The sequence below is a fragment of the Anopheles darlingi genome, chromosome 2 (assembly GCF_943734745.1).
Source record: "Anopheles darlingi chromosome 2, idAnoDarlMG_H_01, whole genome shotgun sequence".
NCBI lineage: Eukaryota > Metazoa > Arthropoda > Insecta > Diptera > Culicidae > Anopheles > Anopheles darlingi.
The window spans coordinates 27156509-27184049 of record NC_064874.1 but is presented as its reverse complement, the minus strand read 5'-3'; the positions used below and the strand labels follow the sequence as shown (position 1 = coordinate 27184049).

Genomic DNA, 27541 nt, shown 5'->3' with positions numbered 1-27541 from the left:
TAGGGCATGCGGGCGGTGTCCGTGGCGGGGGATGAATGGTAAAACGGCTTTCGTTCCTTGTTCTCGATGCTCACACGTGTGCCTTTGAATGCATCGATGACAATGCAACAAACCTCCACTGAATCCACTGATAGGTGGTAACCGGTTTAGCCATGCATGCGGGATTGTAATACTTTATTACCACGCTTAAGTGTAATTAAATCTAATGACCTTCCCCAGCGGAACACCTTGATCGAAGACGATGGGGCCGGGGATTCATTTCCAACTGAATCCGTAATGGAAGTAAAATTAGATTTATACCTTAGCAAAGCAAACGAACACATATTGTTTGATGGCTTTCGCCAAGGCACCACGTTTAAGTGCCGACAAAGAATTGGATTCGGGAAATGCCGTGAAAGTGTCAGTTTTATGGCTGACGGAAAACTTGTTATCTTCGTCGCAGTGTCCGCGATCATCAAGCGTTCACGGGATACGGGAGCGTCGAACCCATTGTCGCCCCCACCCAGCAGGAGGACACATTCCATATTGTGGCTATTGTTTATTGTGAGTAACCTCACTCGCGTTTTCACAATCCCGTGCATGCTATCGTCTGCTTTTATAGCTTCGCTTTTTCTTGCAAACGTCCTGCCCTCCTTACACCCCGCTGGTCGCTTGGGATGGTAAACGGCATCCCGTTCGCGATCGTGAATCGCCGTTCGCGGTGTGCTTCGCATTCCTGGGTTGGCGATCCACAGTGGACTGACATTTTCGCTGCCAGTATCGGCGGCACGATGTTATATTTAGAGCTGTTTACCAACAAGAAACGTTCGTTATTAGGCAACCAAAAGTCACCCAAAACAATTCTTTGGCGGTGCCATTTTGTGACAAAAAATCGGCAAAGAACGATTGACATCCAACAGACAGTTTTGGTGCAACATTGCCACCTTCAAATCTTCATACATCATCGCTGCTCCCATGGGATTTCTCTGGTCTGTCCGCCCAGTCACACCCACGAGGAAATAAATAGATACGACCATCCATCCACGGCACTGCTCGTAGTCGCGGTGGTCAGTAGATCGCCATTGGCGCCATTCAATTTCCGTTGATCGTCATACGCGATGTGGTGACGCGCGTAAGTGTTCCGCATTCGCACTGTGATCGAAATGAAATGCACATGAGACACTCCTTTACGCCAGCACCGCGATCAATTGAACAGTTGTCTATGAGTGATTACTTGCAGAGCCAACAGACTGCGAGAGGGCGTTAGTGTGCGTTCATAGATGAGCTTTGTATCCTTACCGAGGTGTACTGTTTGGAAATGGACTGTAGAATTGTTAAACAAAATCGTTCCAATTCGTATGGATTGCATGGATTTTGTTTGGAAAAAATAAACGAAATTCTACATTTAATAAAAACTTGAAGCCGTTTGGTAGTAACATATAGCTTCTGCGATTTGGATAAAGATCTTTGTTTCTCCTCATAATCATCATATCTTCCAAAAAAGAGGCAAACAAAAGAAATCCAATAAACATGACTAACCACGATACATAAGTGGGCCTTCGCTTACACGCCCGTTGGGATCGATTTGATTGTTTTTCCGCTTATTGCAATGGTGCAAACGGACACGCTTATCCTACATGAACTATGGCTATCATATGGCGGCCAGTTTATGAATTCACATTGTAAATTCTATCTTATCACGGATGCGTACCTTTGAAGTGAAAGCTACCGCCGGTGCGTACAGGTTTAATGAATGCCGGCAACAAACATTTCCGCGTTTTGCGTCCACTAACCGTCGCTATCATTGGCATCACTCGCTTCACCCCGTAGCAATGGACGAGCAGCAAACGCCCTTTTCCTAAGGGACACCGCGTTAGTTCCCGTCCCTGTTCCTGGGTTGCGCAACCCGGCAATAACTTACTTTAAGGCCGCCTAATGGTGTGTATGTGACCGACTACGGCTAGCCGATACTGTGGACATAGCACTTCATTTTTGCAATAAGCGGCGGGGTTGTAGTTTTGCAGTTGTGTAAATCAAACACGATTGCACAATTGTGCTGACGGTTTTGTGTAGCCAGACGTTCTCGTTCCCGGGCCGGTCCACTAACGCAACGGTGGTGTACGTGGCATGCGGTACTGCGGTCAGTAACATATACATTACCTACGGTCAGTTATAGAGAACCTGTCTCCAGTACAGCAATGTCACGCTTCTCCAATATTCAATGGATCACACATTGAAAGAACTCTTGAATGTACAAACATTCAATCAGGGGACTATCGTTGCCGTACACGATAGCCGACCTCCCCCTCCCAACTTGTTTGTGGAGGCAGGGTGGGTGGGTTGGGGAAGTTCGGTCTATCTTTGGATGCAAGCGACCCGGTACGGCGGAATTCCAATCACGAGAGCCGCAATGGCAGTTGCAACCGATCAGTAAGCGATTAGCACTGGCGTAACTGGCTAGCACCGGTTTGCCTCAACGATCGTTGGCTTGCGCATATCCATAGTCATCGGCCTAGTCATCGTTTTTGCAGAGTAATGACTTGTGGCGCACTCTAGCCTGTACGATGAATGGCGATGGAGAGCTTGAATCATGAAATGGAATTTTGCGAAACGCTACCCTAGTTGGGTAATCTACGGGACATCATCAGCCGATGGAGCCAATTCAACGTGGCGATGTACCACAACGAGTCTTATTGCCAATTTCGATTCATTAGTTTACTCCTATAGTCTCGATTATAGTCTATTTATTAGCTAGAATACAGCTAATGTGAGGCAATGAGCTACGATAATAGCTAACGAGTAGGAATAAAAGATACTAGAATACCTTCAGACGATAGTGATCCAAGTGGATGATATTAACCTCCCCCTTCATATTCGCCACAAGTGCGTCAGCAAGGCTTTAAATGTATCTGTGCTGGCTAGACGGCGCGATATCTCTCTCCAATGGCGTAATGCAACTTCGCTCGCATCCTACCACCACCACCGCTACCACACTAGAACCTCCCGGTCGAAGGGTGTGGGTGGAAAATTTCCAAACGCACCCGGCGCCATCCGCTATTCGACCGCAAAACGGGGCTGGCTGCTAGCAGCACCGATAGTTAATACGTGTGACCTGATGGCAAAATTGTGGCAAAGGGGCTGAAACTGTTTTATGGCCTGCAATTTGCCCAGCCGCGGCACCACGTAAGTGCTTGGTAAACATTTTACTTTCCTTCCTCCTTCACCTCCCCGAGCTGGGCCAGCGGCGTCAGCGGCTTGAACCGGTTCAGCATTTGCAATATGACCGGTGCTGGGTAACTTGGAGGTAGTTGCCACTGTGTGAGAGATACTTGGCCGTTGGTTAGACGATATGGTGACAAGAAAGGCAAAACAAAACCTAAGGCCGGGAAAAAAAAAACTCCGATTGAAGTACTCGGCTGCGGTGTCAGCAGTTGCCGGTGGTGGACGGACGGTGATTTCCCGGGTGCGGTTGGATGCACACGTGTTCGCCTGCTCGTGCTCGTGAAACTTTGTTAAAGCCCCACCGCGAACCTACCAGCTACTCCGGCTCGTGTCCAGGTCCAGGGCGTGATGCGATGAAGCGAAGATATTTCATAATACGCTGCGTACTCTCGTGCCCGATGGGGCGTGGTATTGCGTCGTCTTCATCTTCCCTCTCTCCGCCAGATGTCTTTGTAGTGGATTAAGCGCTTATCAGTAGTTTGTCCTACTCCTGAAACGGCCAAGATTGGCGGCAACACCGTTGAAGAAGACAGTGTTGCGTAGTTAAATCCATAGCATTGCATTTGTCAAGAATGCATTCTTCAATCGTGAGATTGAGTGCTCTTCAAACTATAATTTGAATCAACAATACTATAACGATAGTACCGCGCTACTGGGCGGATAGAATGATGAATCACGTGGTGGTTTCAAAAAGTGATGGTTTTTGCGAAAAAAGAAAACAAATAAAAAACAAGATAGTTCAACACTTTTAAATCGATTTATGGTTTTGGGCATACCGCTGTTCAGATGCAAGATGCAATGACGCATGTATAATGGGGGATATTTCAAACGACTGTTTCATTTTTAGTTTTATCCGATTGATCCAAAGTATTTGCACAGTATGCTCCAAAAAAGAATGTTTGAACGATCAGGAGAAAATGGAAAAATAAATGCCTTGGAGTCGTATCCCCTTTCGTTAGAAATCAAAAGCAAAAAATTCCTGGAATTCGATGGATTCGATCTAACAACACAATCACACGCTCCCTACCGGCAAAACCAGATTAAAGCGGATCCTCCAGAATGGGATGGTGATTCTCGGGATGGCGAGTGATACCGATTGTGATAGGGGGTGGTTGTTTTACGATGGCCTCTCGACTCGACACTTGAGCTTAGCAAAGCCCCGGATGACACGTCCGTCCGCTTTCAAGCCCTTGGTAAACAATCATAAAGGAGGAGCTGACCAAACTAGCAGACAGGGCTCCACCGACCAGGGACAGGGTCCCATTCGTCATCCTGAGTGACAGCCACAGGTGTGTGTGTGTGTGTGCCATGGGCGTTGGCGCAGTCAAGTACGGTCATGGGAAACAATGCCATCAATGATGCAATCGTGAAGGTAATTACGATGATAAGCCACTGATAAGCGTACTAGAAATGAAATTCTAGGACGGAATGACGCACCCGACCGGGATGCTTTCTTGGGACACTCCTTTCTCTCTCTCTCCCTCTCGCTGCTCTATAACGCGAACGACGGAGATGAGTCAGACGATTGGTGCAACAGTTGGTTTGCAAAATTGCAAGTTTGCTTCTTTTTCTGATGCAACAATTTCTCTCCATTAATCCTATTTCCCCCACCCGTATTGACAAACAAAAGGTGTGCGACAACATCATAGCTGCGTCACGATTCCCAGAAGCCTTTCTTTCAGAGAAATCGAACGTACTACGCAATGTGCAAAGATCGATTGCTTGCTCTTCCCGGATGCCACTCAATTGGTGGCGTGTTGCGCAGTTACGGATCGATCGATTGATCGGTCGAGATCCGGTCGATGCGACCAAGCCCTCGTTCCTTTACCGAACCAGTTTCAATCAGAGCCCCAATACATTGCTCATGGGGCGGCGTCAGCAATTGGCATCGAAATGACCATCTTGCCACGCCATATCAATTGACGATGGTGACGCCTGGTGTTTCCCTTTTTTTAGGCGCAGTTTCCGTTAGCCGCAGCCGCATTGTGGCTGGGCCTTTGTTGAACGAATTTAAATTTGATCAATTCCCAAGACGCCGGAACGGAATGGAACGGTTGGCCGCGACAATGACGCCTGTACCCTTCGCCGGCGTCATGCCATGGCGTCACTACTAATGGATTATCATGTATCGTCTCGTGCCGTTACTGATCGTACTGGAGTGTGTCGTATCGTTGCGGAACCATTTGTGGTCACATTTCACCATATGCAGAACATAAATGATATCAATTGTGATCAATTGACTGGTTGCGACGAGTGGTGTGCTGTCGTGGGTGATGATACGCAAAATATTTTCCCGCAAACGTTCAATACGTGGGTAGGGGTCGCTGCTTCCTAGCCGGATACCAGTCATTTGCTTTATCAATTACTTGCTATTCGTCTAGCAGACAATAGGCAGATTAAATGTAAGAAATGTAGAAGGAATTTGGGGTTTTCCCCGAAATACTATAACCGCCAATACACAGACTGTTTGGGTATCATAAAGTTTTCCAAGGAAATTTCGTTTTAATACGTCCTCAATTTGGTCCACGTCGCGGTCATGTTTCCACTGGTTAGAATTCAATTGTTTGCTGCAACAGTACCGTCAATTGTTGATCATCCATGAAAAAATCCTGTAATTGTCCAAAATCACAAATGAAATGCGTAATTCCATGATGGGGCTAGATAAACCAGAAAACAGGAATATTCCATTCCATTCATAGAGCGAGAAGCAACCGAGCATAGAGCAACTGTAAACAGAGCATGAATCACTGCCGTATGGCCATATACAAGGTCTTTTGGGTAAAAAAAGATAAACATTCGTTTTAAGTGTGGATCCACGTGGAACTAGTGGGCCGCGTTGGGCTGTCTACCGTTATCAGCAGTTGAGATGACCTTGCAGGGCCTCTCATGTGTACCAAGCGGTCCCAGTGGGGTAGGTAAGTGGAGACCAACACGGTGGACACGTGTACGAACGCACAGTTACGGTTCAACTTTTTGGTTTAGGTGCAAATTGGAACCGCCATTTGGGCGCCTGGCTATTGCGCAATAATAATACTTATGAATTAAATGTAAATAGTAAGAGACACGGTAATTGATAACCGCTCGGTAGCCTACAGTGATCACAAGTACATCGCTGTATATCTACTGCGATAGAAGAGGAGGTGCAGCGATGGAATTGCTTTCAATCAACAGAATACACAAAGAGCGTCCAGTAGCAGATGGAACCATGACCTGGCGTTAAGCAGATTGGCTGGTCGGTTAATGGAAATTGTAGTCACTCAACCAGCCATTATCGTTACGCCTTCTGAAGCAGAGCATTCTTGTACATGCAATGATAGCTCTCTGCTACGCACTTTGAATTCGTTTCTTGGTTTACCATCATCTGCCAGACCGGCGACCATGGTCATGGTCTACACAATCCAACACACGAACCGAATGTTTAGTAGTGTGTGAGAAAGACCCTGGCCCGAGGGTCCCGTCCGACGTCGTCCAGCGTTTAAACGTGTCCAACTGTCATGCCCTTTTCCTTCCCGCCACCTAAGTTACTCAGTGTCACGTCATGTGGGTTTGGGGGGGGGGAGGGGGGGGGGAGGGGGGGGGGGTTTCGTCTCGGCTGATGCCGCTAAAAATAGACGCAAAGTGCAGCTTCGCTCACGGTGTTGGTAGTTGTCGCTCTGCTTTGCTTGACTCAGCCACTACCCTCTTCTCTGGGCAATGATGGCGCCAACTAACGCCAAGGAAGCCGAGTTGCAGCCCCCCCCCCCCCTTCCCCTCCCTTTACGTCGTCGTATAGATGTGTGGGGAGTGGGGCTGTTTTGGTGCATCATTATGAACAAGTTGGGCGGCCTTGGAGATGGTACTTTCGGTGTACTAATACGTCATTACCTAGATTGTCATATCCTACTGTGACTCGAATGCCCTGAGCTGAGTGTATTCGCTGCTGTTCTTATTCCAACAAACTTCAAACACCAAGTGACATCCATAAGCGCCCGAATTGTGCCCCCTTAAAAGCAATTGCCATGCCCTTGATGCACTACGCCAGATTTGTTTGTCTGCTCAATCGTTCCAGCTTTGGAAAGGTTAGCAGTAAACGAACCTAAGATGATCACCTATCCTTAGTTCATACTCATCAATTTGTAACCGCGATAGTTTATTAGTTAGGTACAGTAAGACCAGGTCCGTGTGTGTAAACCGTTGCAGGAATGTTCCAAACCTGGTGCTCATGCAGTTCAGCAGATGATGTTTCCACCACACCGGTATCGATAGGAAGTTTTCAGCTTTGCTGACAGCGAAAAAGGCAGTGGAAATTTCCACTGTGAGTTATAATCTTCTTTTTTATCGCCTCCGCGTCCACCATCCCATAATCGTCTGCCTCGCCTGAGCCCGAGGGTGGCCACAGGCCGTTGATGAGGGGATGTTTGATGCATGTTTCGTTTGGTACTGTGAACACTGGTTTTCGAGCGGATGTAAGCGCGAATTTTGTTTTGGTTATTTTTTTTTTAAAATAAACTGTACATCGGGACTGTGATCGCATTTTTTGGGTTATTACGTTGCACTTGACAAAACATCCGATCTGAGAACGGATTTTACGATGCAGGATTCAAACAGTGCGGGTGTACTACATTTCGAATTCGTTTTATTCTTTCACTTTAAGCGTAGTAAATGGTAAAGAACTTCATTACTCAAATTGATGTGCATCATAGCTTCAATCATCATAGCATTACTGCACCGATCCTTTAAAAAAGTTTGATTCATTTTACAAATTACAAAATTACAAAATTGTCCACGAGAATTTTTATCAAATTTGTTGTAACTGTTTTTTTTTTATTTCTTCTTGTGCTTTTAGGCCTTCCGGATGAACAGAAACGGTATGGTAGGCCCAAATTGAGATGGAGCGCCGGTATCGACATTGACGCCAGAATAGCAGAGAGAGTTGATGTTATTCTGTTGGTATGCTAATTCTGTTCTAGGACCATGCAATAAGTGTTAAAAGATTTGTTTCGATTTTGTATGGAAATGTTTTCAACATCTGCTTTCGAACTCTCGATTCTGAAAATTCAAACCCCCCGGCATCCCACCCCATTATACCTGTAATCGTTGCATAGCTTTGCGTGCTAACGCCGTGGACACGTGCCCTTTGAATGATCGGTACGGGTTCCTTCGGGATCCTATCTCCGTTAAACGCTAAATTATCTGTCCGTAGTGACATGGCCAAGTACCGCTTAGACACTTGACACACCATCAGTGCGCACGCTAGTAGCGCTATTGCGCGCTGGCTCAGGCTAGAACACCGGAGAGCAACCAACCGATCCACCTGACGGTGTCTTTAACGTCCATCAATTTCGTCGCTATAATTAGCATACAGGCACGGGAACGAATGGGCGAAAAACATTACCGTCCAAGCCGTGTGTGTGTGTGTGGTTGCACCAGCTCGGTCGTGGCCTTGTCACTGTTACGTAAACCGCGCCTTTTCTGCGTGATGCACCCGCCGCTGCAGAGATTCCCTGTGTCTAGCTTTATCCTCATCGAATCACGTGTGCTATGGGCATCCGTTCCGAGATGGATGCACAAGATGGACGGAGTTGCGTGCAGCTAGAAGCACGCACTGGCAGGCACGTTCGGGCATCCTTTTCTTTTGTTTCTTCATTTTCTGTTCTGTTCACTATCAGTCACGATGCTCCTTCCTATCTTACAAGCAACTGCGACGACGATGAGACATGTATTTCGCAGTGACGAGGTGTTCGGAGTCCATCGTCAGAGCCGGTCGAGGTGGAAGTGATCTAGCCAGGCACGCTTATCGTGCCATAACATCCCCGGGTGATTACATTGTACTCTCGACCTCTAGTCCGGCTTTAGAAGAAAGGCTAATTAAGATTGAGGTTAAAATTAAACCCAACGCTGTTAACGGAAACACGCGGGGAATTTTACGTTTTGCCAAAACGGCACGTGCCGCATTGGGTGTGTTGTGCTGTTTTGGGGCAATGCAACTAAGCAAACAATATCGATCCACAATACCAATCCACTTTGGAATTGGTTTTCATATCCATGATTATCCATGTGCTTCACACGCGTGGGTGGTGGTTGGATTTGTAATTAAATCCCTTTGAACAGTTGTGATTACGCATCGGCACGTTCAATAAAATCACTCAATTTCCAGCGGGTTGCGGAAATCGGAACGCCAACGTTCGCTGCAGTGGAAATTGATTCCTTCCACTACATGCGAACGATGCGGAAACCACACGACAGTAGCTCGACCGCAACTTCTCTCTATTACCGTTGCGCTGTCGGTGACATGAGGAGGAGATAAAACAGCGTCCCATCAATATAAAACAGAATGAGGGTGAATGCGTTATTGCACGTGATGATTGGACTGGTTAATGCGGAATAAAAGAATTAAACAACGAATGTGCGATGGCGCGAACATACTGTGTTCCCGATAAGGCCCTTTCAAATCGATACTTTGTAATCGCAAAGTGTCGAGAGTAGCACGCGCCCTCACTCTTCCGGTGAAAGGCAAACTTCAAATTCAATTTTCGCGCTCCTATGGGTTACGCTTGCGTTCGATTACTCACCACTAGTAGCAGCAACAGCAGTAGCAGCCGCTTCACGCAGAGAAATGGCAGCAAATTTGTATAATTTTCCATCCTGCTGCGCGCCAAAATATGCTAATTTTGTTTCACATCGTGACACATATTATTCATTCGAGCACGCAGGCACGGAATTTTAAAGGTACAGTTTAAGGACGTCCTTTCGAGCCTCTACCGCCTATGGTGGTGTCGAGTTCGTCTTGGAGAATCCACCAGGACAGCACCCACACTCTGTAATGGTCACTTTCCGCCACTGGTTTAGTGTATTCCTTTGCGTCTTGGTAACACCACACCAACCGGTCTAGCGGCCAACCGAGTCCGAACGATGATCGCACGGGATCCAAGCGGCCGGGCCATTCAACTTGCAAGAAACACGTTAGAGAACCGGTTGTAGGCCAGCTGGATAGGGGGATTGGCATCTAGGCGCGCTGCTTAAATGTTTTCTGTCGCTATCGCTCCGAACTCCGAGAGCTACGTTCGCAATTCATCCGCACACGAGATACGCAAGGGGCCCGATGTTTGCCGCGGCGAAGAGCGGTTGCGGTTGCCTAGCACCTGCGAGTTTGCTAATGATGCATGGACGGTAGATATAACTTCTTATTGGTACTTCGGATCACTGTTCTGTTTAACTATTTGGTAGAAAATGGTTATTTAAATACAGCTACGCTCATATTAATTCAATGTAAATCATGAAGTTGATTCATAGGCATTGTTGATTAGTTTTCCCTAGTAACCTTCGCAAAAAGAACGTGCGCGGTAACAGAGCGCAGGCTTAACATAGTCAATGTTCATGTGACTATGGCTGAGAGAAATAATTTATTTAAAAGAAGAACATAAAAAGGGTAACAAAACAGCTAAGAAACAGCTCAACAAAATCATACAATAGATACATTCTGTTATAATAAATAAATTAGTAAATAACTACTGGGTGCGCTCATCAGAGAGTGCAAAACTTTGTGTTAAATTGTAGCAAAATACTTCGTTCGAAAAAGATCGTTTAAGTACGACCACGAACGAAGCTCAAATGTGTTGTCGGCGTCGGTTTCTTTTAACAGTGGAATTTAGCGTACATGTTGTAATCTAGCGTTCTCTTCGCACGAGATGCCCGTGCGCTGGTACCTACATGAGATGGCAGGTCAGCTTGGTTGACCAACCATCCGTTCCGCTAGTCTAAAAATACTCTAATTAATGAAGCTTCATAGCGAGCGAGATGTGCCGAGCAGATGAACGAGTGCACCCAGATGCAGACGAAACAAGATCACAGCAAGATCGAAGGAAGAACGGAACGATACATGACCAATAGCCACCCCCTTTCTAAAACCGCGTCACACCGGTGAACGAAGAGCGAATTGTGAACCCCGCTCGAAAGAACCGGTACACTTTGATTTACGAGCTGCACATGCTGCACCACCACAACTGACCGGGGCACGGGTTTCGTCAATAGAGCGTTAAGAACTAAGTTTCGTCTGCTCAGGCGCCATTCTGGCGGTCACAACAAAAACCCCCGCGAAAAGGCCAGACTGGTCAGGGAACGAATGAACGGACAGCGCGGTTTGCGAATGTTTGCAAAAAAAAAAAACAGTTTGCGCAGGTATTTTTGGCGTCCCCTAAAATTAACCGATTGACGCAGGCGGACAGGAATTCCTTAAGCCCCCGATTGCCGTTCGCTTCTTGTCTTTAGCGCGCCCGCGCACAGAGAACGAGTGGAGAAACGAGGCGTATACCGATAGGCGGCAGTTCCCAATCGTAATATGGGCATTCGATGAACGAACGATGTTTGCTATGAAGAGATGTTAAAAGTGAGCGATGGGATAGCGGAGTTTTCGGAAACAAATTTTGCGAGAACTAACAACAAGAAGAAATATCTTTACGAGCTGTAGGTTTATATCTTGATGATGGAACAACAGTTCCTTAGTTTTATTGGTTTTCAATAAGCATACAATAATTGCCTTAATTTGGATTAAGTGTGTGTGTCGTCTGCCTACGCTTGGCTCTCTGGGCCTAGAGTTTTATCTTTTTCGCCCCAAAGAAACGTCTAAAGGTTGACTTAAGAATAGGTAGATAAGGTTTTATTATTCACGAAATTCGTAGTGTTCCTCTCTCGTAACGATTAGACTACAATTTGGGATATAGGTGCTAAGGTAGTGGGGAAGTTAATTGAAATAAAGCCACCACAGAACACCAGTGTCTGTAAGTAGTAGTAATAGTAGTAGTACTAGTAGTTTCAGGCACACAAGCAACGATCAATCGTCGGTTTGTCTTTCTCATGCCTTATAAATTCTTTCTAAACTACTGTTCCATTCCTACTGGCACTTGTTGTGTGATGTTTGAGCTATATTCTAGATGCAAGTGGTCTTTAAATTTGGGCTTAGCATGGTGGAATGTTTTGCGTTTGTGTTATAAACAAAAATGAAATGAAAATATGGAGAAGCAAAAAAAAAACTATCCACTTAATCGATTTTGCAACTGGCTACTGACTGTCAAATCCATGCTGAATCTATCTGAATACCGGCTCTTTCTCAAAATAGTTGGTCAATTAGTAATGGATGATAAATGGTGCCCCGGGACTGGGACAGTCTAATCTCAGGCTGTACCCATTACCTAGCCTACTGGTGTACAGCTAGCTTGCAACCGTTTGTTCACCATTCTAAACCTAGCGTACAGGAGGTTGTTCATACATTTGACTAACAACAGGAACTTAAAACAAACGATTAAACCTAGCAGATCGGATAATAGTTTGCTCTACTTTGTTCTACCCTCGAGTTTAAGTCAGCAGCAGTCTTTTACGGTTTTGTGTGAGCGTAAGGAAGTCACCCTTTTCCTCATTTCTAACTTCCCAATTCCAATTTGGATTATGCTGCGATGTGGTGTTACGGGTTTTACCAAAAAGATATCGCTGAAAATGGTTCAAAACCGAGAACCAAAAAACACTACATCTGATGCAAATACCATCAATTCATTTCGCATCCAGAGCCGCTCGTGTCATGCCATCTACATAGAATTCCTCCGATTCTGCACTTCGAAGCGAGTCTCCGGTCACGCAACGGATTGCGGCAATCAATAACAACCCTCACCTTCCGCGTTCACATGCAGCTGATTGAGCGATAACCGGCATTACCATCGGGGGCCTACCATCGCTAATCGATGCAAACACTTCAGAATGGATCGTTGGACGTAAGAGTTTATCAAACAATACATTGGAAGGATGTTCTACGACTACACACTTCGGGGAAGATAAAAATTGTCCAAAAATATCGTTATCCTCTCTACCGGTCCGCACAAACTCTAACCAGAGACAAGAACCCGCGGGCGACAGACGATGTCAATAGTTGCATTATAGCTGCATTTAGCTTCATTTGATATCCCTTTGATGATGGTTTTATTATCGCACGTCTTTTGTACGTGTATATGGGGCGCGTGTTTCTGATTACACAGAAATAGTCTGATATTGTGTATATAGATATCTATGTATATATCATGTATATATAATATATATGGTCATATATGCTTGTTCTCAGGACTAAAGCGTAACGGTGACAACAGTCCTTCCAATTTTGATCCGCGCCTGCCACGATTGCATGCCCGTGTGTATGTGTTTGTGAGGGGATAAGGATAACGGATTCAATATTATGTGCCAAATGCCTACTACGATACCGGCTTTCAACGTTCATAAGGATGATTTAGAATTTATATCGATCCGTTAGGCCGAAGTTCATCGAAAATGCCGCACGTTTGATCGATCATGGTATGCTTCGTTGGCGTTCCGGATCCCGCTTGAACGACGAAATGTGTGGTTCATTTATCCTTACAATCTCACATCCGGTCACTGAATACCGGTGCGCGTGCCAGAGCTAACGACCGAGTGGAACACTAAAGCGCGCTAATGTAAAACCATAACACGCAAGACATAGCTCGTTCTCTTCCCGATTTCTAGTGTTTCCAGTCTCTACTAGACCACCTTTAACCTGCACCTGATTAACCGAAAGGTCCGTTGGAGTGTTGTTGTCTACTTCCGGTACGCTCTGTGTGTCTGTGTGCGATGCCAGGGGAAGTGTGCGATTAATGTATTACTTGTATTTTACGTAAAAGCATTCACAAAATATCTCATGTTGCATTCGTTTCGATCACAGCTAAGTAAATGTGTATGTGTGTGTTTGTATTTGTCTTCGTAAAATTCCGTCCCTCGTTCAATAGTATTCGATTGCGTTTTGTCTCATTTTCGAAAGCGTTCTATCAATTCGCTTCCGAGTTCCAAACGTAATTCCTCAAATCTGGAAAGGTCAAATTGAGCCAATGAAAAAAAAAACACCCTGCCCTTATCAGCTTAACGCAGAGAGAGAGAGAGAGAAAGAGAGAAAAAGTGGTAGGTCATTGGGAAATGTGCAACTGTGTCGCTAGAACCACGTTTCGGTTCTTCCGGCGACCGTAAAAAAACACGATCTGCGTACTATTTGTTCGAAGTGATGTATCACAATTTCCTGAAGTTGATTCCCGTGGCTCAATCATTCGTTGTACGTTTGCCGACTCCTTTCGTTGTGTTTCCCCCGAGACCGCTTGATTCAATTCTAATGCATGCGTCCTTTTCGTTTTTTGGAACCTCTTGATGCTGCGCAATAGAGCAGCCCCACACTGATAAGGTAGGGAGATGAACCGTCGTCAAAGCGAGTTCCTCCGCTGCTATAAGAGTCGAAGTCGGGACATTTAAATAAATAGGCCACCCGCCGTGACTGTATGTGCTGTACGGCGGGAGCGTTGCTGTGGCTTATGGACTAAAGGAAAAGCCTTACTGTGTATAGTTTACCGACTAAAGCTGCTGACGCACAGGTAGAGAGAGGGAGGGAGAGATGATGATGATATTGGTGTATGGTGATAGATGTTTTGTTCTCTGTTCTGATACTTGACTATCCTTACAGGCTAGATCTCGTTGTTATCTAGAAATCTTATCGCACCCAGATCCAAAACTCTGCTTTCCATTCCACCGATTTCGGGCGAGATAGAGCGATAGAGAGAGCTATTACAATTGCGATTAAGCGATAATATTCAAGACTATCGTATGCTATGATACCGATGATAAGCATATTAGATGATGATAATGATGATGGCTTGCCGTAAGATTGGTGATTGCGGGGTAAATTTTACTATCCGGCGCGCACCCGTGTCTCCGTGTACTGCATCTGCTACTCATGCATCTGCTTCTGTTGTGGCTGCTGTTGGTTGATCTTGACGTAAGCGTCCAGTAGTTACCGTGGAGCACTGAATGTACCTCTCCTGGAGCGGATCTTGTTCGGTGCCGTCGTCGTCGCGGCTCCGTCGTAAGGAACGCCGCCTGTGGGCGGGGTGTTGCTACGGCGACGCGGTAACGGTGGTTTCCGGTGATGCATGATGTGTAGCACACTGTCCGACCAGACACTCAACCCTTCTTCAACCACCACTGAACCTGCGCCTCGTTGATCTCCGCTGTCTCCACTGGCTGTCCGTCGTCGGCGGTGACCGTCGCTACCACTCTCATCGGCACTGTTGATCCGCTTTGCACACAGCGCAACACCTCCATCTCCTACCACTCCTCTTCCTCGCTCTCCTTTATCAACATCGTCTAAATCATCAGGATCTTCGTCGTCGTCTTGTTCATCAGCAGCAGTAGCAGCTCCACTACCACCACCCACCTCAACACCACCAACACAATCCGGTGGACCGGTCCCCTCTCATGAGCGGCTGTCGTTGGATTTGCTTTTGCGGAGCGACTTCCGCAGCTTGTCGACCAACCGGGTGTGGAACTTGTTGAGACTGCTCTGGCTGCCAACAGAGGAGGAGACCGGTCCGGGCATCACATTACCGCCGTTCGGGCCCTTGGGGGGGCTGCAACCGACGGTGCTGGCCTTTGACGGGCTTGAGGCAATCAGTGAGCTTTGAGAGGTGCGGGACGAGTTGCGGGAAAACTGGGGCCGGGAGGCCAGATGTGACATGTACATCGGGTGGCTGCGGTGACCCGGTGAACCGGCCAGGAAGCCACCACCACCACCACCTCCCTCGTTGCCGGGTGAGGTCGAGAGGCTGGGACCGTCCGAGCGCGAACTTTCCGATACCTTGCGCGACCGGCAGTTGCTTTGGTTCGAGCACTCGGATATCCGCCGTTGCCTGCCCTTGTAGATATCGAACTCGTTCTTCATCACCGGCATCATGAACGCCATCGTGTTGGACTTTTAGACGAGGGGGGGTTGGTCAGACGGCAAAAACTCACGAGATATCCTTCCCTTGCGAGGACGAATCACCACCAGAACTATAATCAACAGCACGCGGCAGGGTGTTTTGTCTCCGTCGTCCTCTTCGTCGTCCCTTTGATGCTTTCGTCGTCGTCGTCGACGTCCTCCTCGGCGTCGTCCTCGTGGTCGTCCTCGTCTGCGTTGTCGTCGTGCTCTCCGTGGTCGGTGTCACGTAGCCAGCCAAACGATTTCCGTTCTTTTTTCTTTTGCTTTTTTTCGCCTACTATGGCTTCACACCGAAAATCAATAATCGCGCGTACTACGCGTTACGCCAGGACACTAGCAGGCCGGATTACGCGAGGAGAAAAGAGCCGATCCGAGGCGATACCCGACGATTTCACGCACGATGCACAATGTCCACGATGTGGGATGTTTCACTTTTTCGTACTCGAACTGGGTAAGAAAACTTTCACTTTATGGTTTCTACCTGCCGGAAAAAGCCTACACAACAACGGCTAGCAGCTGGGGTACAAGACAAGGCACGCACGTGCTTCCTCCTTCACGACCGCCTACTTTGCTCACACTTTGGCTATATGAAACCGTCTTTGGTGCAATTTGTCGTTTGTGCGGAATTTCACTTGGATTTCGAACCCTTTTCTATGAATTAATTGTTATGCGATGCGAACGCGTTTAGTCGGGAGTTTCACGTTTTCACGGTCGTTGCTCCGGCGGTTGTATTGTGTTTCTTGCGAGAATCCGTTCCCTGGGGTGTATTTATATTTTCCACCAAGGTGTTAAGGCGGTGCTACACGAAGCGTAAATTTACGCGTAAATTTACAAATGCTAAAATGTTTACGCTTCTTGTGGCAGGGCTAAACACCCCAAAGTTTATATCGAAATGTCAAACGTATTGTTCACATCTGTGTTTTTGGCCGCAGAAATTGATTTCCGAATAAATTTGGCTGTTTTTAAAGATTTTGTTGCTGTTACAACGATTGTAGAACTTCCTTCTCTTCGTCTCGCTACGTTACAGGTTAATGATATTGTTCTGTAGTAAGTTAACAGACAGCGCCAAGGGTTAAGCGAAAATTTATACGTCCGCGGGATAAAATTAAACGTTTTGGCATTAATTTTTACGCTAGAGTTTACGCTCCGTGTAGCAGGGCCTATACACCTTGTGGTGTCCTATCCCCCACCCGGCTCGACAGATGTCAAAACTTATTATTATTATTACTAGTCTTGGCTTTGAGGTTAGAATTTTTTTTCGAGTTCAGAAATCGCCGGGAAAAGTGAGATTTCGAACTATTTTTGTACAATTTTGTGATAAAGATAAAGGTAAAAGGAGCACACTTCCAAAGATGCCGAAAAAGCCAGCCAAAAATGGATTCTTTTTCTACATGCTCGAATGGCAGCAACGGGCTGAGGCTAGCGGAAAAAAGAAGCTCAGCCTCGCTCAAGTTCAGGAACAAGCAGGTCCTTCGTGGACGGTACGTGTCGCGCCGGTTTGTCCCGTTTTTCTTTTCTTATCATTGCCGCAACTTCCTCTTTTCCGCAGGCGATGAACGCGGTTCAACGTGCTCCCTACTTAGAAAAGGCAAAGCAGAGCAAATTGAGTGGCGGCGATGGTGTTAAGCTGACCTCGCAAGGCATCCCGGTGTCGCAGATCGATGCCGAAAGGCGTGAGAAGGAGGAACATGAAGCGGCGATCATTAACCGACTTAAAGCGATGCTAGAAACGGCTTCACAGAATGACAGTATGTGTAACACGATCGTGTTCTGTGAGGGTTTTTTTTTTAATCCGTCCCTCGCCGTTCTTTTTTCTTATCTCGCTAGCGCTGGAGAGCTTGGATTTTTTTATCATCTCATTCGCGTACTTCTGTGTCAACTCGGACGGTGACTACTTGCCGGCTGAGATGGCGGTGGTCCGCTTCAATTTGAAGGATGGAGTGCACGCCAAGCTTCATATGCTAATTAACCCTGGCTGCCTGCCCCTCGGTATGGCTTACGATGCGCAGCAGCACGCAAACGATGACCACCAGCTCCCTACACCACCGGACGCGCTGGGTGAATCGGACTTTGATATTATCAACGATAAGTTGTTGCAGTTCTTGGGCTATAACAATGGCCGTATTCCGCTACTTTTTACTGAGCGGGACGACGTGGCGAAGGTAGAGAACATGCTACGGGGTATCTTCGGTATCAGCGTTACCAAGGACCAGCTGGGCGTCGGTTCGCTGGCCGATATGTTCTTTCATCTGAAGCGTGCTACCGAGAAGCAAGGATTGGATACACAGACCTTTGGCTCGGTACACCGCGCTCAGCTTTTAATAACCAAGGACATATATGACTATACTGTCGGCATCGCCTGTGATTACCACGAAACGAATTGCAACGTAAAGAACTGTGCCCTGTCACGGTGTGTCCGTTGGGGCTACGTCATAGCGGACAACTGCTGCATGGATCTGTGCATCGAACTGCAACCCGGAAAGCACGTGCCGGCCAACGCCGATACGACATCGCAGTACGCCACTCCAGCGTATAACAGCAATATTAGCAGCAGCGGCGCGTACGATACCGACGATAAATCGTACGTATCATTTGCCACGGTCTCCCGCGTTACGAGTCCCTTTTACGGAGGAAGTTCGAGCAATGGTGGTTATCGGGCTAACTCCACGGTACCGTGCAACGACTCGACCGATAGCAAAGTCGATGTGAAGAGACCGGTCAAGCTCGAGTATGAATCGCCTCTGAGTGTAGGGGAACCAATGGCAAAGCATCAGCACCGCGATTTGGATCTGCAGAGCAATTACGCTTGGTCAGCCGTGTCCGGCACGAGTTCCACGAGCCGCGGTCGTGGACGCGGACTGCTACTGGGTGATCTATCTGTTTTGGGAGCGGCGGGACGTGGCAAATTGAAGTAGTTTCCCCTGCTTTCTCTTACTCCATATTTTTTTTCCTACCATTATATTTCTTCCACTTTACTCACTTTAAGCACACTTTCCGGCGCTTGTTCAAGTGCAATAATATGCAGAATCTCTACAGAGAAAAAAAACGTTATTGAGGTGTCGAACAAATGCAGAGGCCCGAACCGGCCCGGTAGTGCGATTAGATTAGTACCAAACCAAAAGCCATGAAGATGACTACTGCCATTAGAAGGGGGAATAACACAGGGAACTGTTATTTTACCTAATGTTGAACTACTGTGATGGCGTTAAACAGGTCTAGCGTATGAATTGCTACCACTGGATGTTGCGGAACAAGTTTGAATTCCATTTTCTATATATATAAATTTTACAATACAAATGACACAAAAGCTAATGCGTTTTATGTTGTTAAGCAATTTAAGATAACACTGAGATGGTTTCTAGAGAGTAAGCCCTTGGCGCGGTATGCCGATAACAAAGCTACACATTTTGCGTTTTTCTCAAAGTCAAAATCCTCAACAAAAATTCGGTTTAACGTTAAACGCCGATGTGCGGATTATCTTCATAATACTTTATTTTTATCATTCTCATTTCATAATAATAATCCCAGGCCATTCATGTCACGGAGTATTTAAAAAATAAGATGATAGCATGAAAACACAAAGGGGGTAAAAACATGGAACGGGATGTGGAATGGCATAATATCATTTAAAAAAACGCTATAGCACACTCAGTGACGCTTTCATTTTTCCTACACACAAATATAGAGAACCACTAGAGACTATCAATCGAATATTTACAAACGACGCAGCGTGAGCTGCTCACGCAGAAAACCATCCATATCAACAAAAAAAGAAATAAAAAAGTCCTTGAGATCAGACCATTCCTTCACTGTTTCTGTTACCCCTGGTGGCTTAACCGCTTCCCCACGTGCTTATATGGCGATACGCATCTAGCGGGAAACACGAACTAACGTACCAAAATACAAGATGGTGCTGCTGCGCTAGTGTGCCTTCGGGGGCCCTTGGCAAGTTTACTATCATTGTTTCACTACACTTTTCTCTACTCCACCTTTTCCCAACAACAGCATACCCCGTAGCCCATACCCTTTATTTAAAGCGTTTAACTGTTGCAAACTTTGGATAATTGAATCGATCGTAAACCTAGCTTTGCGATTCACGCTACCACATGATTTCTTTTTCAATTTTGGTTGTCGCTCACATCATCCACTTCATCCTCGGAAAGGTTGCCCGGCAACAAGCAAGCTCTCTTGGAGAGTTAACCGAACACTAGAACACTAGACTCTTATCGTTGGAAATTGAAGGGTTTTGTTCTGCTTCTTCTGTTTTTTTTTTATATCGAACTGAGGCAACCCAAGAGGCATATGTAGAAATGCATGTGTGTGCATTTTATGTGTATGTTTATCACGCTTCTAATTTTAGCAGTTTCAGCGCTACTGTTACTGTTGTGAAGAAAAAATTAAAATAAAACAACAATAAACGCTCTCAATCGCTATCGATAAAACAGTGTTGAATGATTAAAAATCCCATTCTTTCGATTGCCAGGTACACAAACACACTCACATACACACACATACACACACACACACACACACACACACACACACACACACACACACACACACACACACGCACATCTCAGTAAGCCAGGACCTACTACTAATCCCGTTGCACATCCTTTCGCCGGTAGGCCGTCGGTTCCTTGATCGGTGACGCATCGTTCGCACCACCGATTAGTGAGCCAATCTTGCGGGGCCCGGTATCGAGCAGCAGATGGTCACGACAGTTACTCGTCTCTAACGGGAGATTTGTGGTGCTGGTCTCTTTTGGCTTGATGGTGGCACTGCTAGGCGATGTTCGTGGTGGCACGACGCTCGTCACTGCCCGTGCTGTCTCCGTCATGGTGGTCTCTTTACCGGGGTGCATCGCGTGGCCGCTAAGATTGAAGCGGTTCTCCACCTCCTTGGTGGATGCTTTGAACGTTTCGATCATGGCTGCGCGCGTTCGTTCGATCAGTTCCGGTATATCGTCGACCGTCAGACCGGTCGTTTCGATCGGTGGCAGCGCGGTTACTATCACGTGGCCCGGGTTCATCACCTTCTGACGATCGTCCAGGAAGGTGTGATAGGAGCTGTACACGATCGGTAGAATCGGTAACTGGGAGCGGACGGCTACGTGGAAGGCACCCTTCTTGAAGGGATGAATTTCGTTGGTGGTACGGCGCGTACCCTCCGGGAACACCCACAGCTTGGTGCGCTTCTCGATCAGCATCTTCGTTGAATCGTTCATTGCCGACTGGGCCCGCTCGGCATGGCGTCGATCGATGAAGATCAACCCCGATAGCCAAGCGGCCAGCCCGAATGGCCAGGCATAGAACAGTTCCCGCTTTGCGATCACCGTACACTTGTCCATTAGGTGCCAGAAATCAAACATTCCTGCATAGAACAAAACGATTGATGGTTAATCAGACTAAGGTGTAAAAGGTTTCATACGAAACGCGCCCGATACGCACCTAGAATATCGAGCGAACTCTGATGGTTCGCCACTAGAACCATGGCCCGGTCGGCACTCATATGTTCCGCTCCTCGCACCTCCCATTTGATGCTGATGATTGGTGATGCTACGCGACAAAACTTGCCGGCCAGTCTGAAAGGGAAATGGAGAATGTAATTGTGATTAGCGACACCTCAGATACTTTTGTCCTCAAATAGGAGAAGGTAAACGCATGCGATCGCTAATAACCTGTTGGGACCAGCTCAAGGAAAGCCGGACCAACCGTGTTAATAACAACCTACAGCAGCCCTACTAAACAACGTTCTATGCGCGCCAAACGACAGCGTGAGTGTAGGTCAAGCACAACGAGCCCAGTAACCGCTGCTACCCCAAAATGGTGCACCAGCGCAGCATGCTTCACCGTTAGTGGAAGGGCACCCTAGCAGCAAGATCACACAGCCTACTAAACGTCTTGAGCGTTTAGTGTAGCCGATGGCATCAGCAGTACCTCATCGGCTGATTTGGCCAACATTTAAATATTGATCCATTAACGCAAATTTATGGGCAACGAGATACGTACATACGAACCCCATTAGACCCTCGTGCATCCCTAGAACGTTCGATTGGAACCGGTCCCATGGGGTCTCCATCGGTTAGCCTTGACCCAGGACAACACGGCGCTGCAGTGTCATGAAACCTGCGTGCTGCTGCACCTGTCAACCAGCTTCGGCCGCAACAGGCGCGACATCTACGTACCTTACAAGATTCGGATTCGGAAGATTATGTGGCTGCCTAAGGCTATCAATCGAGTTGCTACGAAAGGAAGGTATAGAGCTAATAGAGCAGGGTGCGACGACCTCAGCTGCGGGTGGTTCGGTAACCTTCTGCTTATCACCAGCATTGCTTACTTAATATTAATGCTTATTTTGAATGCAGTGTTTGGGCGACATAATTAGGACGATTCGGAAGGCAGGCACACAATAGTCCCCTGTTAAGATACACTCCATTCAACCTAGATGGCGGTTTGATAATGGCGGTTTGAAACCGTAATTAGAAGGTTGGTTCAGGGGGGGTCGTCCCGTAATCTTTTATCGCTTCTGCTATTACCAACGTCATCCTGAACAAGGTGCCAGACACGGTCACAGGTCGAATCTTTCTTTGATAACCGCAATCGATCGGAACTCTTATCAACCGGCTTATCTGGTGCGTTATGTTCACTCTGTATTTTTCATTTATCATTACAACCACCCCACTGCTGTAACCACGCCAGTGGGACAGCCTATTTTTAGTCAAATCAAACACTGCTAAACGCCAATAAACTAAATGCCTGCCACGGGCTACCTTAAGCTGCTTTAAGCGATACGATTAATGTGGCATTACCCACCACAAAAGGTGGATGGAGTTCTGGAGCCGTTTATTAATGAAGATCATCCGAGACCTGGTGGAAGGCTGACGCAATGAGACGATATCATAGCCAGCTTAGTTTGTTTCTAAGCATTTCCTCGCAAAAGCAGAATGTTTTATCTAGCCTTTACTGAACCTACCCTTTGACCGTTTTCAACTTCGTCTTAGTTCGCCCTTTATTCATCATCGATCCATCTAGCAAGCAAACATACAGTGTGGGAACTCAAAAGTCCACGAGGCGGCATCGGCGAGTATTGCCAAAACGACGTCAAACGGCGGCAGGCGCGTTGGTGGATAAACGAGGATTCCAGCCGACCATAATTGCGATACGCGTTATCGACTAAATGTTCCATTAGAAGGAGCTTGTCGCCTTGTGGCGCACAAGCTAGTATTTACGTGGATACAGGGCTCACGCTGCTGCTGCTTGGCAACTAGGCTCCAGAAATGCATTGATAATGCATCGATTAGTATGATGCACTAAGGTAAGACATCGTACCACCAGCAACAGCATGCCTGAAGCCTGCTATGATTAACGGTTACCGAACGGAATTTCTTGCCGGTTGACGCAAATGGACGCAACCCGGTGCAACGATAATGAATAATCGGAGGAGGCATGTTTGGTGCCTAGTTGACAGTGAAAATTCGTGAAATGCCAGCTTATCTTCACGGAAGGTAACTTGCGCGTGCCTGTCTTCTTTTAAGAATTCGGAGTGCACTTTTACCGTTTTTTGTTCTATTTTTTGCACCCCTCTCCCAATTCCCCCTATGTTCGCTCTTATCGTACTCTCGCTCTCGTTTGATGCTGTCGCTTTGTGCTTGCTACACTAGCACAATCATTTCTTTGACGCCATCAAGCGGCCGACGTACAGCGGTGGCCTTGAAAGAATGTCGTCTCCACATGGCCACCGTTAAATGGCATCTAAAACCGATGGCACCACGGGGGGCTGTGATGGTGTTCTACTTGTCCGTCCGTGTTACCAAACCCTTTTATGGCTGCAAGGGCACGTGTCCGCGAGGGATTATAGTGACATCATCATAAGCGGTCGACAAGGTTCTGGTGCACGCATGGTTTTTTTTGCATGTATCCAAATGATTTAAATTAAATCAGCTCTCTGCATCAGTGTGGCAGTGCTTTCAGTAGCTCTGCTGCTGCCCACCAGTACTGTCTGATGTCCGTCTTCTAACCATGCTGCAACCATATGTTGTATTGTTTTTTGAAAATCTAGTTCTCTGTCGAACCGCTGATGGTCAACCCTTGAGGCCTCAGACGCTTTACTCACGCTTGGCACAATGTGTGCGTGAGGATTACCAACCAACGGAGGAACTGAAGCGCGCCCAGCATGGGCTTAGCCTCGATCTCTTTCTCCATTATCGCGACACGCCGGGATGCGACATTATCAGCGGGATCGCGGGCGACGCGGCACTTGAGACTAATTGAGCCGAATTGAGTAAACACAACTCGTTGGCCCCCCGGGGACAGTGGTATACACAGGCAAACAGACACATACAGGCATTCGGCAACGGTTGGGTGTAGCGCGAGCATCGTGGGCATCATGTATGCGATCATCATGAACTGTGGAGGATGAGATTTTGCGTCGGTGGATCGGCAAAAAAAAAACAAGCAAAGCGGAAACCCGGCGCGAATTATGATTCAATCCAAGCATAGCCATGCTTGCTGCAACGTGCCACTGACAGACAGCGCCAGCGTGCGCGGTGAAGGAGGCTGCGAAATGCAGTGCCTGTGAAATGCACAAACCGAGAACACCGACACCGGGTTTGTTCTTTTGAAATGAACCCGTAGCGGTGCTTTAGACATGAATATTAATATTTACTCTACAAAAGTGATTACCCCCTTAAACATGTTCAAGGTCCTACAACTATGGGACGCTGGCGATGGTACGCTGTAACACACCCCTCAATATTTGTGCTTACCCACGTACTTGTGAAGTTATGAGAGATCTGATAACAGCGGGGATCTAGAGTGTCGCGCACGAATACGGGTCTTTCTGCTTCTTATTGCTGGTGGAATGTTAAAAACTGCGTCTTCTCGCGACACTCTACAAGTGCGACGGCGTAACGATCAATAAGCTGATTCATTGCGCCCCAATGGACCCTCTCCGCTCTACTATCGGAGATGATAAGATGTATGATGATAAAAAAGCGAAAAGCGACCGTAAGAACGACCAGCCCGGTACAGAGTAGCAGCCAGCGAGATAGGCCGGCAACGTGACAAACCATGGCATTGGAATAATGATTTTTCAAGGAGTCACGCTGCAGCTATCGAACAGGGCCGCAACGGAAGCTGCTGCCATCGGTTAATAGCGTCATTCGTAGCAATTGAGCGACGTGGAAAAGGTTGAATTTATTTTTATGCACAAAACCATCCACAACTTCAAACGCGCCAGAATCGCTAATTCTCTCGTACGGTGTTCTCATCTCGACACCAAGTACATTAGCCGAACCGATGCAGAACGATATTCAGAAACGTTCACATCGGCTCCGTTGGCCGCTATTCTGTTGAATTCTCTCTCCGCTGATAGGTAAACATATATCTAAATTAAAATCATGTAAACAGTGCAGCCTTTGATGCCGATGGTGTCCGCACAGAAACCAGAAAGGAGTGAGTAAGAATCTCCTGGTTAACGTTACGCGGCAGAGAGTAAATAAATGAACAGATAGCGCTTACAGTCGAACAGACGGTGCAATAAAAGGCAAATGAAAATGCAAATCCTTTTAAAGGCAAGTGCCCATGATAAAATGAAATACTGGCAGGTTGATTTCATGGGAAGCAAATCAATAAATTAGTACGGAACGGTTGGAATTATTTATTGAATCAACTGGAGGGCGTGGGAGAAGTCTTTAAATTGCCCGGACACATGTTTTTCTTCCACGAAAGTTAGTTACCATGGCGATCGGGCTCGACAGTGGAAAGGAAAATTATCCAAGACTCGGTTACGGCTACCAAAAATGATAGGCAACGGTAAGAAGTGAACTATTGATTACGCTACGGACAATGCTACGGTGGCATGGTTCCACTCGAACTTTAAGGTTCCACGGTCCATCCCGTACCCCATGGCTTTCCGTTTCCGTCGAACATCGGTACCAATATTATCGATTACTTCGATGCTTATGTGACTGTATAGTATGGTTCGGCACGTAACGTGGAGCAATATGCACTGCGTTGCGTTTGACGCGGTTCATGTGCCGAAGTAAATTTCTAAGGGGGGGCATTGGTAAATTCCAAAGGTCACCAGGATGATGAGTTGAAAGGGAAAAACACCCTCGAACAAGAAAAACAACGAGGAAAACAACACACTAGCGACGGAGCGGTAAAAAGGCCGAGAAACATCCGGCGGTGCAGTCGGTATCGGTGTACTACTTACACAAGGTTACGCACGTTGCACGGCCGAAAGAGGAAGATGGGTATGAGCAGGAAGGAGTTGAGTATGACGACCGCATAGTAGACGAAGAACTTGAAGAAGTAGCGGAATTTGCTGGAAGTTTCGTAGAAGATTGGCAGCAGTATCACCGCACAGACGAGAAACAGCTCCGCATAGCTCGAAATCATGCTGCTGATTTCAGGGCAGAGTTTTGGACGGCTAATGGGCAGCAAAAAAATGCACTTTTAAAATCTTCGTGGGTTCAAGGACACCGGAATGTGTTTTCTGGCGAGTAGAGTGAATTTTCGCCTCAGGATGCAGCGCAAGGATTCCCGACCGGATGTCTCATATCAAAACGGCGCACCACACACAGCCACACACACACACTTGCACGCACGCTATCACACACCGCCGCGCGCGCCCTCGCAAGGACAGATGGAAAATGTTCCTTTTATCGTCCCGCGAGGAGTTCAGCACAGTTTTCGTTTTATCGACCGACGTCGACGCGCCAAGGGTTCACTAGATTCCGTCGTCTATTACGGGTTCACAAGCAACATTTCCCATTCACAGCAGCCGTAAAAGGATGCGAAGGATATCGAGCGTGCGTGTGGGCAGTAACGCGTGAGCACTTTGATAAATCACACACCTTTGGCACAGCAGCTGGTAGCGGTACGGCGAAAGGTGCTGTTCAGCAGATAACGTTCGAATCCTTGGCACCTGCAGCGTCCCTTACCGTTTATTATTACCGAGCCTCAACCGCAAAAAAGAAGGAGGTTTTACGATCTCGGGGATTTCAAATCACAGTGTGTGTTGGTGTGCGTTTTGTGGGTCTGCGCTTAGCGAGTTTTGTTGAAGCTGGGTTCAATTTGGAGCGCGCTTTTCCATTCCACGCACCGTTGGTGCATTCAAGTGAACATTTTACATGCTTTTTTGATTTTTTCAATGATTATTTGCAGTGTCAGCAAATTGAAAGGGGTTTTCTTCGTCGAAAAATCTCTGAAACCGTAAATATCGAGCGATTTTTTCATCCAATCCCAGAGCTGAAGGTGCGCGGCCACGCTAGCAACTTTTCGCTGCAGTGTCGTTGCATATATTCAGGGATAATCCTGACGTACAAATCCTAGAGATAATCGTTATAAAATGCATTATGTAAAAATGCACCATACTTCCAATTGGCTATCTCTTCTTTGGAAGAGAATTTGCAGCATAAGCATTCCCCTTTTTTGGCTTTTGCATTTTACCCCGCACGACTGGTGTGCTATCTGGGTATAGCTGTCAACATGGTATGGACGGCGGCCGCAAAATTTGTTTCAGCCGCCCTGAAGGGACGACACCTGAGCATACCTGAACCGC

At 47.0% G+C, this 27541-nt stretch overlaps 4 protein-coding genes across 4 annotated transcripts in view; 1 reads left to right on the top strand and 3 right to left on the bottom strand.

The window, feature by feature from the left end:
* LOC125947888 (uncharacterized) overlaps window positions 1-27541 on the bottom strand; it is a 329870-nt gene that overhangs the window by 88063 nt on the left and 214266 nt on the right. The gene's annotated exons all lie outside the window — the stretch shown is intronic.
* LOC125948012 (uncharacterized) lies at window positions 11570-16703 on the bottom strand. Its single transcript, XM_049673640.1, has one exon. It carries the CDS (start codon window positions 15953-15955, stop codon window positions 15470-15472), a length of 486 nt encoding a protein of 161 aa, XP_049529597.1. The 5' UTR covers window positions 15956-16703; the 3' UTR covers window positions 11570-15469.
* LOC125947956 (protein maelstrom homolog) lies at window positions 17232-19727 on the top strand. Its single transcript, XM_049673566.1, has 3 exons — window positions 17232-17454; window positions 17523-17721; window positions 17801-19727. Exons 1-3 carry the CDS (start codon window positions 17326-17328, stop codon window positions 18886-18888), a joined length of 1416 nt encoding a protein of 471 aa, XP_049529523.1. The 5' UTR covers window positions 17232-17325; the 3' UTR covers window positions 18889-19727.
* Window positions 19863-26890, bottom strand: LOC125947971 (1-acyl-sn-glycerol-3-phosphate acyltransferase alpha-like). The gene is made up of 4 exons (XM_049673583.1): window positions 26835-26890; window positions 26192-26407; window positions 21424-21557; window positions 19863-21346 (listed from the first exon to the last, which is right to left on the bottom strand). The coding sequence occupies exons 2-4, from the start codon at window positions 26374-26376 to the stop codon at window positions 20571-20573; spliced, it is 1095 nt and encodes a 364-aa protein (XP_049529540.1). The 5' UTR covers window positions 26377-26407; window positions 26835-26890; the 3' UTR covers window positions 19863-20570.

Bases quoted from the DNA above. Each gene is read 5' to 3' on its own strand.
- LOC125947956 (XM_049673566.1), top strand. From the start codon at position 17,326: ATGCCGAAAAAGCCAGCCAAAAATGGATTCTTTTTCTACATGCTCGAA. The intron at 17,455-17,522 runs GTACGTGTCGCG...TCTTTTCCGCAG, and splicing joins AAGCAGGTCCTTCGTGGACG to GCGATGAACGCGGTTCAACG. The intron at 17,722-17,800 runs GTATGTGTAACA...TTATCTCGCTAG, and splicing joins AACGGCTTCACAGAATGACA to CGCTGGAGAGCTTGGATTTT.
- LOC125948012 (XM_049673640.1), bottom strand. From the start codon at position 15,955: ATGGCGTTCATGATGCCGGTGATGAAGAACGAGTTCGATATCTACAAG.
- LOC125947971 (XM_049673583.1), bottom strand. From the start codon at position 26,376: ATGATTTCGAGCTATGCGGAGCTGTTTCTCGTCTGTGCGGTGATACTG. The intron at 21,558-26,191 runs GTAAGTAGTACA...TTTCCCTTTCAG, and splicing joins TGCAACGTGCGTAACCTTGT to ACTGGCCGGCAAGTTTTGTC. The intron at 21,347-21,423 runs GTGCGTATCGGG...TGTTCTATGCAG, and splicing joins GAGTTCGCTCGATATTCTAG to GAATGTTTGATTTCTGGCAC.